General features: G+C 42.9%; 1 protein-coding gene across 1 annotated transcript in view; it reads left to right on the top strand.

Annotated features, from left to right (window-relative positions):
- Positions 1 to 17,253, top strand: part of ZNF2 (zinc finger protein 2) — a 64,884-nt gene that overhangs the window by 22,986 nt on the left and 24,645 nt on the right. Inside the window, exons 4-5 of the mRNA XM_058686385.1 lie at positions 14,099 to 14,170; positions 15,581 to 15,707. Of these exons, the coding sequence (XP_058542368.1) occupies positions 14,138 to 14,170; positions 15,581 to 15,707 (160 nt within the window). The 5' untranslated portion in view covers positions 14,099 to 14,137. The remainder of the gene's footprint in view (positions 1 to 14,098; positions 14,171 to 15,580; positions 15,708 to 17,253) is intronic.

The following is a 17,253-nucleotide window of genomic DNA, read 5'->3' as shown; positions in this document are numbered from 1 at the left end:
TATCACACTCTATCACAGCATTAAGCCCTTAAGATCCATCTGTGTTGTCATAGGGACCAATAATTCATTCCCTTGTACTCTTGAGTCTAGCTATCCTATATGGAAAGCTGTCTTAAGGAGCTACACAGCACATCCATTTACATCCTATTTACCAGGACACTTGACCACACCTAGCTGCAGAGAAATGTATTCTTTAAACATGTGCCTGGCTAGAATTCTATTACCATGGAAGATGCAGAGAAAAAAAATAATGGGTAACATCAGATTTTAGGAACAGTATTGATAAACTGCAGTTTACCAGAGGAAGAGCAGAGAGCAAGAGCATCTGTAAATCAAATCAGCCTGAAGGAGGTGGCTTACCCTATTTTAAGAACTAATTACAAAAAAAAAAACAAAAAAAAAAACCGTGAAAGGTGCTTTTGTAAGGCAGGACTGAAGCACAGAATCTTTTAGAGGTTTTATTTTTAAATTTTTATGCTTTTATTTGTATTTTTGAGACAGAGACAGAGTGTGAGTGGGGTAGGGGCAGAGAGAGAGGGAAACAATCTGAAGTAGCCTCCAGGCTCTGAGCTGTCAGTGCAGAGTCCAATGCGGGGCTTACACTCATGGACTGTGAGATCATGACCTGAGCCGAAGTCGGATGCCCAACCGACTGAGCCATCCAGGCGCCACAAGATTTTATTTTTTTTAATTGTTTATTTTTGAGAGAGGGAGAGTGCGAGTGGGGGAGGGGCAAAGAGAGGGAGACAGAGATCGCAGAGCCCAATGTGGGGCTCTAACTCACTAACCATGAGACCATGACCTGAGCTGAAACCAAGAGTTGGACGCTTAACCAACTGAGCCACCCAGGCGCTCCTAAGATTTTATTTTTAAGTAATCTCTACACCCAGCGTGGGGCTAGAGCTCACAACCCTGAGATAGAGTCACATGCTCTACCAACTGAGCCAGCCAGGTGCCCCAAAGCACAGACTTTTCTACAGGTCCTCCGAGTGGTCAGACATCCATCATCACACAGCCTCCAACTCTCCTGGGTTGGCAGCCCATGGTAAAAACAGCAACATGTTCACAATTAGGGCTTGGGTCATTGACAGTGGACTAAAGATGCCCCAATGGTGGCCATTTTGAGAAAAGGTATTACAAAAACAAAAACATAGAAGTAAAAACTACTCCAATCTGGTATCAGACCTGGGTATTAGAAGCAACAGTGTTTTTTTCAGGTATAGTGTGAAATTGTGCCTGAATATTTCTTTTCCGCCCCATCACCCAGCTTCTGATGATACACATGCACTGCAAAAAAGAAAGTTGATAGTAGAAAATAAACAATATTATTACTGAGTAGTCCAACCTCTTTGCTAGGGGACCAACCATCCTTTCCCCCATTGACTGAGTGATAAAACTGAAATACCACTAAGGACCTGTGCTATTCCTCTAAGGTAGCACCTCTAAAAAGGCCCCATGATGTAAAGGGATGATGCTTTCTTCTGTGAGAGGTAGGTAGGCAGGCAGATATGGAGGTAGACAGATGGATTAATAGATATTGTAAGATGTAGCTCTGGACACAGAGTACTACATAGCAGCAGCTAAGGAGAGATGCTTAGAGAAATAAAGCCAAAAGGTGTTCAAGAAGAGAGGTCTTGGAACTGCAAGAAGTGACCTAGGAGGAGCAAAGATTGCTGGTAGAAGCAACTTCAGGAGGCAATACAAACAAGCAGAACCGTGAGGGAAAGCAAAAACGTTGGTTGAAATAGGGACACTTCTACATTCCGCCCCCACCCCTGCTTCTCACAGAGAAACGCCCATAAAAGAGGGAAGGCCAAAATCCTTTTTGGCAAGTTTTCTCTTAAGTCTATTTATTTATTTTGAAAGGGGGGGGGGGGGAAATGCGCACGAGCAGGAGAGGGGCAGAGAGAGAGGAAGAAAGGGAATTCCAAGCAGCCTCCATGCTGTCAGCGTGGGCTCTGTGAGCCCTGTGAAGCCCAGGGTGAACCCTGACACAGAGTTCAGTCCCACAAACTATGAGATCGCGACCTGAGCCAAAATCAAGAGTTGGACACTTACCGAGTGAGCCACCCAGGCACCACAACAAGTTTGTTTTTCATGGCCACGGATTCTTTCATAGACCTCCCTTTGAGAGTGGGCTGTATGGTGCCTCCTCTTGACTCTGGGCAAGCTTATAATGGCTGCAACCAATAGTGTGCAATAGAAATGACACTACTGATTTTCAAAGCTAGGTCATAAAAGGCCATGCATTTTGTATTTTGCTCACTGGAACACTCTCTTGGAGCCCTGAGCTGCCATATACCCTGCCTGATTACCCCGAAACCACCTACTGTGAGGTAGTCCAAGAACGAAGAGAGGCTGCCAGTAGAAATTCTGGCCCACAGCCCCACGTGAGCCCAGCCACAGGTTCCAGTTCAGGTAGCAGACTCAAGTGGAGAAGCCGTTTGAGTCCTCCCATCTGAGGGTCCAGAAATCATGAAGCAGTGAAGCAGAAGCAAGCCATTGCCACAGTGCCCTGTCCAAATTCCTCACCCACACAATCTATTCGCATGATACAGATGTTTTAAGTGACTAAGTTTGGAGTAGTGTGTTACACAGCAGCAGATAGCCATAACGTCCTGAAGTTTGTCAGAGCTCAGAGTTGGTGGGCCTAGTGGACATCTGTCTTAACCTAGACAAGATAGGTGTTGTTTCTTGGTTGCTCAGCATCTATATGCCCTTTCTTTTTTAAGAAATTCAGCTGAAATTCTCTTTAAACTTTCCAGCAACATGGCAGATTGGACACCCTGAACAACTCTCCTAACTGAAAACACTAAAAATGCTGAAAAGCTATAAAACATCTTTATAAACACACTGGTCACCAGGTCTGAAAGTGAGGAATTTGCAGACTTAAAAAAAAAAAAAAAAAAAAAAAAAGGAGAGCTACAACTCTGAGAAGGGAGCAGCAAACCTGACTTTTTCACTGCTAAACCCCAGAGAACTTAAGCTTCCACTTTGACAGTTAACCGGGGTCAGCAAAGAGAGATAAAGCCTAGGGCCTGCCCAAGGGTGGGGAGTTCTAGAAGGAAACTCATCTAGAACCCCCAAATTTCCACTCTGCATAAGGCTAAATTAAAACAAACACCACACAGAAAGGAAGAGCAAGAAAATATGTCTTAGACATCATGACTTTAATCAAGGACTTTTAATCAAGGTCCAAACCCTTACTACAGTACAAAATCATCCCCAATCTGGCCCCAAATTACGGTTATCAGCCCCTAAACACCCACTCGCCAGTCATCTTGCTACTAATTCTTCGCATTTTTATCCTCCAGTCTGTACCTTTACAGGTGTTATTCCCTCTGCATAGATTGCACTTTTTTCTTCTTAATAAATTATTCTTTTTCAAGTGTACCAGTTACAGGAAGCCTTTTCTAACTTTCTCAGCCATAGTTAGTTGCTTCCTCCATGTGCTCCCATAGTGTCTTAGACGTGACATATAGAACATACTGCATTGTGTTGTTATACTTTTACATTCTGGGTTTTCCTTTGGAGCATGAGTTCGTTTGGGGCGGTAACTGTGTCTTATTTATATCAGTAACGATGCCTTGCCTAAGCTGGCATTTTAGGCTTTTTGAGTGAAAGTACAGACTTGTTCCCAAAGTAGGATTTTATCATATTCTTGCAATCTCCAGTCTTCTCTGGAGCTCTAGCTCAATGGTTCTTAGCTTTAGCTGCACAGTAGAGTCACCTGAAGTTATTAGTAAACTCTCGCTCCTGAGTGGATTCCAGGTATCAATATGTCCAAAGCTTTTCAGGTAATTCCGACATGCAGCCAAGGCTGAGAATCCCTACGACGTCTCCACCCAGGGCCCTCTAGCAGTACCAAGGCAGGCAGGCTGGTGTGCGCTCAAACTGTCGGTAGTCTTGCCCGGGTGCCCAGTTTGTATAGACGTGTATCCTGGGCTCTCCACTTAGGGCGCAAAAATGTGCATCCTCTGCCTCAGGCGCAGCCTCGTCCTCAGAACCAAATTCTCTATCTCTCCGGCCCAAATTTCAGAACCAAATCCCTGAAAGTGGACAAGATGAAGCAGAAACAAGCCTCTTCGAAGCGCCAGGAGACTCGTTCTTGGTTTTCCGGGCAGTGAAAACGAAGGGTAGGGACGGGCCCCAAAGATCCCACACATTTTCTTCGGACGGCCCTTCCATCGGAGGACTGGAGGGACGTGACATCACGCGTAGGCAGTATTTCCAGGGTGAACAAAAGCCTCCTTTACATCCTCAACCGTTCTCCCCCGACCCGGACTACGGCTGCCGGAACGCTGGGACTAAACACCTTCAGAGCCATCAGCCTTTTTCTCAGAAACACGCGCTTGCGCGGAATTTCATACGTCATATTGAAGCGCGCTGGCCGCTGAGACTTCTGGGGAATGGAGTTTGTGAGAAGGCCGAACATTGATTGGGAGCGCCAACGTCAGAGGCTTTGCGCAGGCGCATTGTTTTCCGGACCTGAAGAGGCGCCGTCTTCCTGGGTCCCGAGCACTCTGTGCCGGAGGTGAGGGCTGGGGGTGTTTGTCTTCGAGATGCGGAGTGAGCGCAGCGGCCGAGAGAAGGGAACACTGAGAACTTGGGGGAGGTGCTGTGGGAACAGAACGGGGTGACGCGGACGGAGCCAGCTTGCGGAGTGTGTCTGTGTGTGTGGACGTCCCGGCTCGGAGAGGGGCGGACGGAAAGTTGCCCCTCGCCCGCTATGTGTGCATGTGTTCCGGGGAGTGTGGGCACTGTTACGAGTGGTCTTTCAGCATAGATCCACTATATGCCAGATCCCAACTTTCAGGTTGGAAGTTTGGAGCCTTCCTCCGCTCTTTTCGTTCTTCTTCCCATAATGGGTGTTTAATAAATACGGGTGGAAATTGACACTAAATTCATAGAATCGCCCACTCCGCCCCTTCCCTCTTTCCCAGAAAGAGTCTCAGATTGTCTCGTTTAGCCCCCTGCCTTGGGCCTTCGTATGAGGCTCCCATTTAAGGATAGATACTTCATTTTTTAGACTACATCATTGAACATTTTTACTTGATTTTAACCATGGCAGTTGAACTTTTAAGCGGTTGGAATCCATTGTTGAAACCTATGGTTATTATGTAGTTCATTGACAAGTTTAATTCTCGAAATAAGTACACCTCTAAGATATCCTCGATTTAAAAGAAGAATATTAGTGAATCGAGTCTGAGATGCAGTCCTTAAAGCTCTTGGTTTGACATATATGGTTATCCATTAAACCAATAATTAAAGCTACCTTAATGCCTAATGTGTCTGTTTCAGCTGTCAACATCATATACAATCTTTTCTTAGTTCAAAGGAATGAATGGCAAAATGAACGCTTTAATATCATTCTTTAGTTGCTAGGGGCCTTGAAGAGGGGCCCTTTCATGGAGGAGGTAGGATCTGAGGTGGCAAAAAAGCAAACAAACAAGGAATAAGTAGCAAATCATTAGTCGGATTTGAGAGGGAACTGACTTTAACTGAAGTGAAGTGTCAAGAATAGTGGGAGATAAGGGTGGAGAAAAGTATACTGGTGTGATGACCTAGAGAATCAGGACAAAACCAAGTAGGCAGGGTGGATTTTATGGTACTGATCCGGAGACTGACAGGAATAAAACTATTTGGGGACACCAATTCTAGAGGTCATATCTAGGACTAGAGAGAGGAAGGGACTAGTGGCAGGGAGCCAGTTAGGAATGCAAAGTAATCCTGATGCAAGTTGTTAGGGACCTGAATTATGGTGTCAGTGGCGGGGAAAGGATAAAAATGACAATGCAGAAGAAGCGTCAAGGGATCTATCTGGTGACTAACGATTTGAAAGGAAACAAAGGTAAAAGTTTGAATTGGGGGCATCTGGAAAATAATAGCACAATAGAAAGAGAGGGGCTGATTGGGGAGTTGCATAGGGGAAGATGGTTTTGAGGTGCTGGCAGAATGCCAGATTCAACATTTGAGTCATTTGGAAACGCAAGTTGGGTTTGGAAGAGGGATTGGGACTAGATTGGGAGCCATCTCTGTAGAGGTGGAAAGTGGAATGCCAGCTGGATGGACTTTCCGAGGGATAGCAAGAAGAGCATTGTACAAAGACTGAGCATTGGGCAGTGTCCTTGTTTCCAGGGCAAGACTGGGAAAAAGAGGCACACAGAGATGCAGTTTTATTGGTAGGAATAAATTAGAAGTCAGGCTAATGCAGTATCATAGCAACTACAGTCACCACTTGAAGAAGCAGGAGCTTGTCAGGACAGTCAAAAGCTGCAAGAATTAAGGTTAAGGAGAAAAGGACTATCAGAATTAGAGGTCAGAAATGCACTAGTAAGTTTTGAGCGTGCAGTTTCAGGATGTGAGGGGTAGCAAGAGCAGGATAATGGATTCAAGAAGAGTAGGTGGCATTGATAGGTATATGTTACCAAGATTGATCATGAAAGGAAAACCCAAATGAGAACCCTTGCTACAGAGAGGCCATGGGATTTGGTGGAGATAGTTTCAGATAGATGAAGGGTTGTACTGTTTGAAGATGTGGGAATTGAAGCTATTGGTGAGGTGGGAGATGGTGGAGAAAGAAAGATTGGGAGCAGGGAGCAGATTCTAAGAGGCAACAGTAGTGGAAAGAAAGTAGGACACAGTCAGAGGGACACTCAGGTAAAGTCCCGGAGACAGACATTTCTGTTTCGTTGTACTCACATCCCATGCTACCTAGCACATAGCAGGTGCCTGGACATATTTGTTGAATGGTAGGATGAATGAGTGGATGAATGGGTTGGTGTTGGGCAGTAGCGAGGAAAGCAACTTTCGTTTGTTGAACAGACAGAAAAATAAATGCTTTCCATTAACTATCTCATTCAATATCTATAACTACTTTGTGAAGTAGGTATTAAACAACTGGGGGTCAACTTTTAGCTTAAGTGATATGCCCAAGCCTTTACAGATAATAATTAAAGGCCTGTGGAATGCGTTTTACCACACAGACCTGCCTCCTCTGGAACTCTTTTGTGAGTGAGTGTTCTACTGAAATTGAATGGTAGCTATGGAGCAAGGATGGGAACACTAAAAGCTTTCCAGACAAGGGCTTATTTGAAGATCTAGAATAAGAATTTGGGGAGTTTTTTCCCCAGAAATACTCTGAGAACCGGGAAGAGGACAAGAGAGAACAGAAGTAACTCCACGTGAATTTGGTGGATTTGGGGAGCCTTGAATTTCACCGAGAGCCTACTGAAGCAACCGCCCAGGAGGGAAGTCAGCCTGGCAGGGAGCCCACAGATAATGAGCACCCTGGGGGAGTATTGACTGGTTGCTTAATGGCTGGGGGAGCTTTTATGCTCCCCATCATTTGTAATTTTTCAATGCTCACTTTATGAAAGTCATAATCTAATAAATGAAACTTTGAAAATTATCTTTAAGGGGCGCCTGGGTGGCTCAGTCGGTTGAGCGGCCAGCTTCAGCTCAGGTCATGACCTCACGGTCCGTGAGTTCGAGCCCCGCGTTGGGCTCTGTGCTGACAGCTTGGACTGTGGTGACAGCCTGGAGCCTGTTTCAGATTCTGTGTCTCCCTCTCTCTGACCCTCCCCCGTTCATGCTCTGTCTCTCTCTGTCTCAAAAATAAATAAACGTTAAAAAAAAATTTAAAAAAAAAAAAGAAAATTATCTTTAAGCATTTAAACACTGAGCAGTTTCAACTACAATTTCAGATGTAGTTCAACTGATTTGTTTGAAAAGCTCAAATGCTTTGGAAACATTCAAATACTTTGATTCCAAAGTTATTACTACACTTATACTTAAGCCTACTCAAAAACATTGTAATTATAATTTTGTTGTAATTAGTCTTTTCATTATTTCTACCTTCCTAGGATTATAACATGACTTTTAGCTAATGCTAACACTTAGCACATTATTCTATATGCTTTATAGGTATTATTTAAGCATTACAGTAACTATTAGACAGATACCTTCATTATTCTAACTTTACAGATGGGTAAACTGAGACACAGGTTGAGAAACTTGCCTAAGGTCATACAGGTAGTAAGACACAGCTGGAATTTTATTTCAGGCAGTCTGCCAGAGTCTGTACACCTAATGACTAAACTGTCCTGTATCTCTAAATACTAATTTTGACTTCTTACTAGGGCCCAAGAGTAATATTTTAAGATCCTCCTGGAAATGGAGGAATCTTAACAAACAAGGAAAAGACTACAGTCTGAACGCAACTTGCAGGCTACTGATCATATCTGTTTCCATTTGTGTATATATCACTCTGCCTCCTCCTAACAAGATTCAAACCCCAATCTCTCCTCAGGTCAAATTCTTTTTTTTTTTATAGTTATATTAAACTTGTCTTTCCAGTACTTTTTTTTTTTTTTAAGCTTTTACCTTTTGCATAGGTTTTACACATTTATGCAAACTGGTGTTCACCTCAGGGTAATATTCTTTTAAAGTCTGGCTTAACCAGTGTTCAGTAACCCCTTGTCTAGTAAATGTATATTGATCTGGTCTTTCAGAGTGTTTGAAAACTGTACCTTATTAGGATCTTATCATTAATAAGGCAAGATGGAGGGTTCATCTAGGGAAGGAAGGATTAAGTCTGCACGGTTACTTTGCCTTTTTAGAATCTAAAGTGGATTCATTATTAGAGGTACATGCTCTTCTTTCTTCCTGACCTCAGTACTGATTAGTCTGTTTAGGGTTTGTAGTTCCTCTCTCTGGCATTACTTGGTTTTACCTCCATTCCCTAGATTTCTTTTTTCATGCTTATATGAATGGGTGCAAGTATATATCCTAAGGATACATCTGTATTTGGTGAGTAGTCATATAATTAATAGAAAAAAACACAAAGTACTTATTTATATAACTAAAGTCTTACTCATTGCCCTGTTTGTATTACAACCAGTTTTTAATACTTTATATTAATTTTTCTATTTTGAGCGTTTAACTCACTGTCCTTCAAGATTCAAACTATTTCATTTAGCGATAATAATTTTTACAACTTGGCCAGTGAATCCAGAGTCACCTGATTTTTCCTATCCAAAGGTGTGGGAACAGCTCAAATTCGAAATACTCCAAGCTGTACTCATTAGCTTTCCCCCCAAACCACCTTTTCCATTGCACATCTCTACGAATGGTAGCATTATGCACAGCGTTGTGCAAATGAGTGACCTGGAAGTCATAAGTTATCCTTGTCTCTCCCATCACCTTCGGCCTCCACTTCCAGTCAGTCTACTGTCTGTTCTTCATGTCTTGTCAGTAGTTCCCCTTCTTTCCATTTCTGCTGCCACTGCTTTTGTTCAGTTTTTCTTCATTTTTACTCAATTATGAGATTCCTCACTGGTTCTTCCTTACCTCCATTTTTGCCCTCCTCTGGTCCCATTCTGCTGCAGCTTCCAGAGTGGCATGGCTGCCTGTGTCAGAGGTCTCCAAGATCACCCCACATTCAAGGATTTGCCGGAAGGATGTGGGACTCAGCCTATAGTTGCACTCATGTCTAAGATGATGACCGATCTTGCAAGGATGCACAGCTAGGTCGTAAGGGGAAGAGAGGTAGAATCTGGAGGAATTCATAGGCAGGCTTTCTTGTGTTCTCTCCCTGCCAGGGGTCACACAGAACACATCCTTTCTAGCAATGAAAATGCAACAACATGTGTGTGATGTTCCAGCCCAAAAGAGCTCATTAGAGACTCAGAGCCCAAGTTATTTTTTATTGAGGGCAGGTCAGGTAGGCACCCTCTGCCTAACACCTACCAAAATTCCAGAGCGTCTAGCAGGAAAGCAAGCATCTAGCATAAACCACATTGTTTGCACAAATCATTTAGGCATGGACCCAAATCATTTAGGCAATGGACCACCCTTCTCTTTTAGGGAACCCTCCCCAAATCTAAGTTCCCAGACCCCAGCCAAGGGTCAATCTCACAAGTAGACCTTTCTAAGAGTAGCAGTCTCGGGTCTGCTTTGTAACTTTTCTGTACACCACCTTTCCTTCCTGTTATTTTTCCTGTACACCAAAGTAAATACGTACTCTTGTAAAAACAAAAATTAGAATGTAAAGAATTTTAAGAAATAGAATAAAATCACTTACAATTCCACCAAATTCCATTTACATTTTAGTATATATTCTTTCAGTCTTTTTTCTATACACATGTGCATACACAAATAAGTAATTTTAAGTGTGCATTCTTTTTTTTCTTTTAAAGTTAATTGATATTTGAGCAAGAGCACAAGTGGGGGAGGGCAGAGAGAGAAAGAGAGGGGGAGAGAGGGGGGAGAGAGAGAATCCAAAGCAGGCTCTGCACTGTCAGTGCAGAGCCCAGTGTAGGGCTCGATTCCACAAACACTGAGATCATGACCTGAGCAGAAATCAAGAGTCAGACACTTGACTGATGAGCCACCCAGGCGCCCCTAAGTGTGCATTCTTAATATTTGTGAATTTGTTTGAAAAACTTTTTTAGGGTGGCAGGGAGGGGAGAGTAGGTGATGAGCATTGAAGAGGGCATCTTTTGGGATGAGCACTGGGTGTTGTATGGAAACCAATTTGACAATAAATTTCATATATTAAAAAATAAATAAAAATAAAAATTTCATTGCACATTTTCACAGGAAAAAAAAAACTTTTTAAAATAAACATCACAAAGTTGAACTCTCCTGGTTATCTGTACCAATCCCATATCCCTCCCTCCCCAGGGATAACTCACAATTTAGTGCTTATTGTCCCATATAGACTTTTTTTTAATATTTAAGGATTATTTCCATTTTTTCATGTCTATTTATTTTTGAGAGAGAGCGAGAGCATGCACGAGTGGGGGGAAGGGCAGAGAGAGAAAGTGGGAGACAGAATCCGAAGCAGGCTCCAAGCTCCATGCTGACAGCACAGGGGCTGACATGGGGCTCAGACTCATGAACCGCGAGATCATGACCTGAGCCAAAGTCAGATGCTGAACTAACTGAACCGCCCAGGTGCGCCCCCATATAGATTTTTGTAGGTATTATTTACCTGTTTTTAAGTTTTGTATAAATACTACACAGTAATTCTAAAGCTTTCTTATTTTTTGCTCAGTAATTCTGTGATTTATCTCTATCGTTAACATACAGCTCTACTCCATTCATCTTAATCAACGTGTAACATTCCTATACACATAAACTCACACACATAAAATCACAGTTTATCCTACTGATGAACATTTAAGTCGTTTGCAGTTTATCACTAGTGATCTTTTCCTTGGTGACTTTTTGTTTTAAATAGGCTCCATTTAAACAGGCTCCCCCCAATGTGGGGCTTGAACTCACAACCCTGAGATCAAGAGTTGCATGCTCTAGTGACTGAGCCAGCCAGGTGCCCTTCCTTGGTGATTTGTAATGCCACCTCAGTTGTAGTCAAGCTTCTCTACATGTTTGGATATGTTTGCAGATTTTTTATTCTAGTCTATTAGCCTGTTACCTAGGTGGTTATTTTTTCATGAAAATAAAAATCACATAGCATAGAGATTAAAAGCTGATTGACAGACCTGGGTTCAAATTCTACTTCAGCCTCTTACAAAGCCTTAACTTCACTAATCTGTAATATTGTACCTACCTTATTGATTTATGAGGATGGAATTAAATTATCCTTAGAAAGAGTACTTAGCAGGGCCACCTGGGTGGCTCAGTCAGTTTTTTTCTTTTAATGTTTATTTTATTTTTGAGAAAGGATGTGAGTGGAGGAGGGGCAGAAAGAGAGGGAGACACAGAATCTGAAGCAGGCTCCGGGCTCTGAGATGTCAGCACAGAGCCCGACGTGAGGCTCAAACTCATGAACCCTGACATCATGACCTGTGCCAAAGTCGCTCGCTCAACCGACTGAGCACCCTAAGCATCTGACTCTTGATTTCAACTCAGGTCATGATCTCACAGTTCATGGGTTCGAGCCCCGCATTGGGCTCAGTGCTGACAGCTCGGAGCCTGTTTGGAATGCTCTCTCTCCCTCTCTGCACCCCACCCCCCCCCACTTGCGTGTGCTTTCTCTCTCTCAAAATAAATAAATAAACTAAAAAAAAAAAAAAAAAGAGTGCTTAGCACAGTGCCTGGTGAATAGCAAATGCTCAATAAATGCTGGTTACTATGATGTTAAATGGTATTACAGTGCATGGATGGGCTGGATCACAAATTATTTAGTCATATCTTCTGTTGTAGAAACTTAGGATATTTCAAATTTTTCCTGTATTTTAAGGATTAAATGAGATACTACATGTAAAGTGCTTAAAAAGTTACCACATGTAACACCTCAGTAAAGGTTAGTGTTAATGATGACTAAGAAAAACTTTGCATATATTCTCACTTATTTCCTTAGGACAAACTCCTAGGAGAGGGTTGCTGAGCAAAGAGTATATTCCAAGGCCTGTGATACCAATTGCAATGATTTTTCTAAAACACAAATCTGATGATAACCCTTCCATGTTTAATCCTCAGTGGTCTCCATGGCTGTGGCCCTTCTTCTATGTATGGGCCCATGCAAAATTGTCCTTGATCTACCTGGCCTCTGGCCACGTCTCCAGTCTCATCTTTCCTTACAGCACTACTCACAGCCTAGACTTCTCCCATTCTAAACTACTTACAGTTGTTAATCTTTTCCGTGTAAGGACCCATCTCCTCGGGTTTTTTTTTAAAAACTTGATATTTTTCTTACCTAGAATGTTCCACCTCCTCCCCCCAAGATCAAAACTTATCTTAGATCCTGCTTCTGCCAAGGAACCTACAGCCTCCTATCTGCATTAGGCAAGCCCCTGATGGACACTCATCAGGTATCTCTTTATAGTATGTATCCATCCTGTAGTGACTCATTATTTGGGTTACTCTTTTGTCCTGTGTTCTAGACTATAAGCTTTTGGAGGACAAAGACAGTGTCCTATAGTTTTTGTCTTTGGTATAAAAAGTTGGTGCTAAATAAATGTTAGTTAGTAGACGAATGAATGAATACCAAAGATCAGAACATATATTCCCTGACTACAGGAGAATAGTCAGTGGGCCATCTCTTTTCCTCCTTCTTCCCAGGACCACACTTCCCATACCACTCATGAATCCCAAGAATGCTTGATTCAACTGTGTTTAATTAGACTCCTGACTGTGGGAAACTGAGACCTACCTACTCAGCTAACTCAAGTAAAGGGAGTTTACTGATAAGGATTCACACAAAGCCTAAGAGGTTTAGAGTCTTATGGAAATCCAAGAATAAATAAGACTGGTCTATATGCAAACTGGAGCCCAGAGATGGTCCTACATGAATTGAGGGACTTCAAAGCCAGTAAAAAACTCTTAGGTCTTTGCTCCACTGCTGATGTGAGCAGGCTTTTCTTCCCCTGACCCATGTCTAGTCTTACCATATCGTGCCTCCCATGTACTCACTGGCTGTGCTTCCTGGTGACTTGGGCTCCCCTGATCCTTATGGCTACTTCCGTCCCTCATGATATCCTTTCAGCTCATCACCCACCTGCTGTCCTGACATTTCTTAGTTCACATTCCCGAGGAAGGATGTCACCTTTTCAAGCTAGATTGCATCTCAGTCTACTGGTCAACCTGCACATTGCCCACCTGAGACCTAAATCAGTGTGGCTCCCAGAATGAGACGCAGCATCATGCAGAACAAAACATGGCTGTCCAAGTGCTGCTCCTGGAGCACGGGGTCGTGAATGGGTTATTTTTCTCTTAAAGAGACTATGGGTGTTTACGTGACACATCTTATCCATATAATCATTTATAAAATTTCTTGGACTTTTTATCTGGGAGCTGTCAGGGCAATAGTGAATGTGACCTTATAAATACAGTATAAGCTTAATACGTTCCTGGTTCCCAGGAACAGAACTTCTCCTGTGGGATCATAGTAAAACAAGTCCCACATTGTATCCTGAGTAGTAATATCTGTGGTCTTTCACTCCAGTTCTGGGGTGGGGTGGGGTTGCTCCTGGCCTTGCTTTGCTTTGTCTTCCCTTTTTGTAGGGTATCAGGAATGAGAATGGGCATATGACTCACTGGTATTTGGAGATTTCCTGCTTTATGGGTCGGAAAACTACAAGACTAGTCTTTCTCATACCGACTTTCTCATCCTGTACTTCTTCCTCATTAGGACTCTGCCCTTTTCTACAAGGAGAGCACACAGGAGGGAATGGCCGCTGTGTCTCCAACTGACAGATGCCAGGTGAGGTGGACTTTGTGTTTCTGAAATACTCTGTTAGTCTCCAGAATGTAACTACTTTTCTGTGTCTATCCTGGAGCTTCTTCAATCAAACCTAACCAGGTGAATGAAGGACTCCACAGGGAATGCGTCTTTCCCATTTGATCTGTGGTATCCTTCAGTGACCTTTTCTTACCTTGAACATGTGCCCAGTAGCCTGTCACCAGGCACACTGTGACCTTTGCGCTGAGTGATTTTGACTAAAAAGTGTTGGTACAGGTCTGCTTGGATGGTTTGGGGAACAGTTCTAGTCCTTATTTCCCTTTAGTGCATCTGTGTATAGACTGAGAGCAGACCCCAAGTATTCCAGGAGGTGTTGGGTTACGCCAATGACACCTGTTGTAGAGCATCTCAGTGAGGTGGTAAGAGTTCTAAGGAGAGATGAGTGTGGGTAGAGACATGTGGCTTGCCCCATTCCTGCCCAAGGGCCCAGGGTCTTGAATTCTGTGCTCTGGCTTAGAACGTCTGCATGCACACTGGAGACTCACCTGGAGTTTTAGGACTGGAGGTAAAGATGCAGTCTTGCAGAATCACGAAGCATTTGTGTGAAATGAGGGGATCCTAAGGACAACCTAATCTACATCATCATTTTATGGATTTGTAAAAAAAAAAAAAATAAGACAATTGGTGGAATCTGAATAAGATTGTAGATTATAGTGTAATATCAATGCTGTTTTCTTGGCTTTCATAATTATACTGTGATTATGCAAGAGAATATCCTTGTTTTTATAAAATATGAGTAAAGAAGCATCATGTTTGCAAGTTACATTCAGGAAAGGGACACCTGGGTGGCTCAGTTGGTTAAGTGTCTGACTCTTGATTTCAGCTCAGGTCATGATCTCACGGTCATGAGATCGAACCCCATGTCAGGCCCTGCATCAGGCTCTGCACTAGGCATGGAGCCTGCTTAATATTCTCAATCTCTCTCTCTCTCTCTCTCTCTCTCTGCTCCTTCCCTGCATGCATGCACACACTTTCTCTCAAAAAAAAAAAAAAAAAAAGTTCAGGAGAAAGATAGAATGTGTATGTACAGAGAGAAAGATAAAGCAAATGTGGAAAATGTTGACATTTGGGGAAGCTGGGTGAAGGGTACATAGGAATTCTTTGTTCTTTCCTTGCAAGTTTTCTGTAAGTATGAAAAAAGAGCCCCTGATATTCACAGGCTGAGCTGTGAATATAGGGATTACGACCAAGAACTTCATGCCTCAGGGAATTATGCCACTTTCCCCGAGTGCTTCAAAGCCCTGCTTTATCAGAACCATGTCCCTTAACCTTCCCTCCACAACCTCGGGGCTGTCATCTTTATAGACTGTTTTGTCTGGTCCATGTAAAAAGAAGGGTTATGAGTAAGGGAGAATGTTATTGTGTTTCCAGGAATCAGTGACATTTGAGGATGTGGCTGTGATTTTCACAGATGAAGAGTGGAGGCATCTAGTCCCTATTCAGAAGGACCTCTACAAGGAGGTGATGCTGGAAAACTATAAGAGCATTGTCTCATTGGGTAAGGAGAGCTTCCCACAAGAAGTTAGACTCTGTACTGCGTTAATGGGGGGTCGTGGGCTAATAAGTGATACTTCTTCTCCCACCTGAGTTCTGAAGCACTGAGAGACAAAATGGAGGGGTAGAAGGCTATGGCTAAGATGTACAGCAACAGTGGACTTCTCAATTGTGAACCGCAGCATTGGACAGACTTGTTCCCTGAGCCGTAGGCAAGGGAACCCCAGCCTCCCTTGCTCAGCAGCCTGCCCCTGCAATACAGAGGGCCCCCTCCCCAGAGCAGGGGCAGACAGAAGAAGCCGAGTCACATATGCCCCGTCCTTCCCCCAGCTTATCAGGCAGGTAACTTTCTCAGCTCCATCCAGAGGATGAAGGGTTGGTGGGGGAGGTGGGGGGCAGGGACTATCTTACTGAGGGAAATTTTCTTTTCAGAGAAGCAGAGAAGGGGAGGAAGAAGTGTTTCCCTTTAAAAAGAGGGCAGTATGGGCACAGAAATACAAGGCTGTGCCTCAGAGTAGGTCACTACTCTGCATTTGATTTTGAATATTTATCTTAAATACAATCTTAGAGGCGGACAGAAGGCACTTTGCAATTATAGAGACCTGTGTGACAAAGGGAAAATTAAGAATGACTGCTGATGGAGGCGCCTGCCTGGCTCACTCAGTCTGTACGTCTTGCAGCTCTCGATCTCAGGGTTGTTGAGTTCAAGCCTCATATTGGGTGTAGAGCTTACTTAAAAAAAAAAAAAAGAAAGAAGAAGCTGATGTAATATATTTGTGAGAAGTAAAGTTAGGCTCCTGTAGGTAGTGAGAACCTCTCAGGAACTTCTAGAATAAGAGGCTGGGAGAGTGTACAGATTCAGAAACCAGTATAAAATAAGCAGGAGGTGGCAGCCAAAGGAGTCCCATTACAGATTTTATGCAAGGCATGTCAAGAATTTAAATAGGCCAAATAGGAAAAAACAGGTAAATGTTCAGGGAACATTAAGGGAGACTGCTGAGCCTTTGTCACAGGCTTTGGTGGGATGAAATATTGGGGAAAATAGAATTCCTAGCAAAGGTCAGAAAGAGGAAGCCACAGGGAGGCCATGGATGTGGCCAGTTTATCAGCCGAGAATCAGCATACAACCAGATAGGTGATCCGTGGGCCCAGTAAGAAAGTGTGTCTCTTTCCCAGTTTGGGGCCCCCGTGCAATAGAAGTTTAGACTTCGAGACTATTTCTAGGATGGGTTCTATTTCTTTAAATAACCAAAAATGGACAGATTCACTTCCAGAAATTTGTCCCAAGGAAGTAATAGGATTAACAGCCCCTGGTATATAAAAATGTTCACCATATCATTGTTTGTTAATAGCAAAACATTAAAAACAGTCTGAATGTCTGTCAGCAGGAGATTAAATAAATTAGATTATTCCATACAACGTAACCTCATGTAGCCATTAAAGTGCTAAGATAGATCTGTGTTAATTGAAGTAAAATAATATTTAAGTTTATTATTATGTGAAAAAAATCAAATTTACAAGTCAGGATTATTTTATAACCAATTTAAAAA

This window comes from Neofelis nebulosa, chromosome 9 (genome assembly GCF_028018385.1).
Source record: "Neofelis nebulosa isolate mNeoNeb1 chromosome 9, mNeoNeb1.pri, whole genome shotgun sequence".
NCBI lineage: Eukaryota > Metazoa > Chordata > Mammalia > Carnivora > Felidae > Neofelis > Neofelis nebulosa.
The sequence above is the reverse complement of the archived record's forward strand: the minus strand, read 5'-3'. Positions and strand labels throughout refer to the sequence as shown.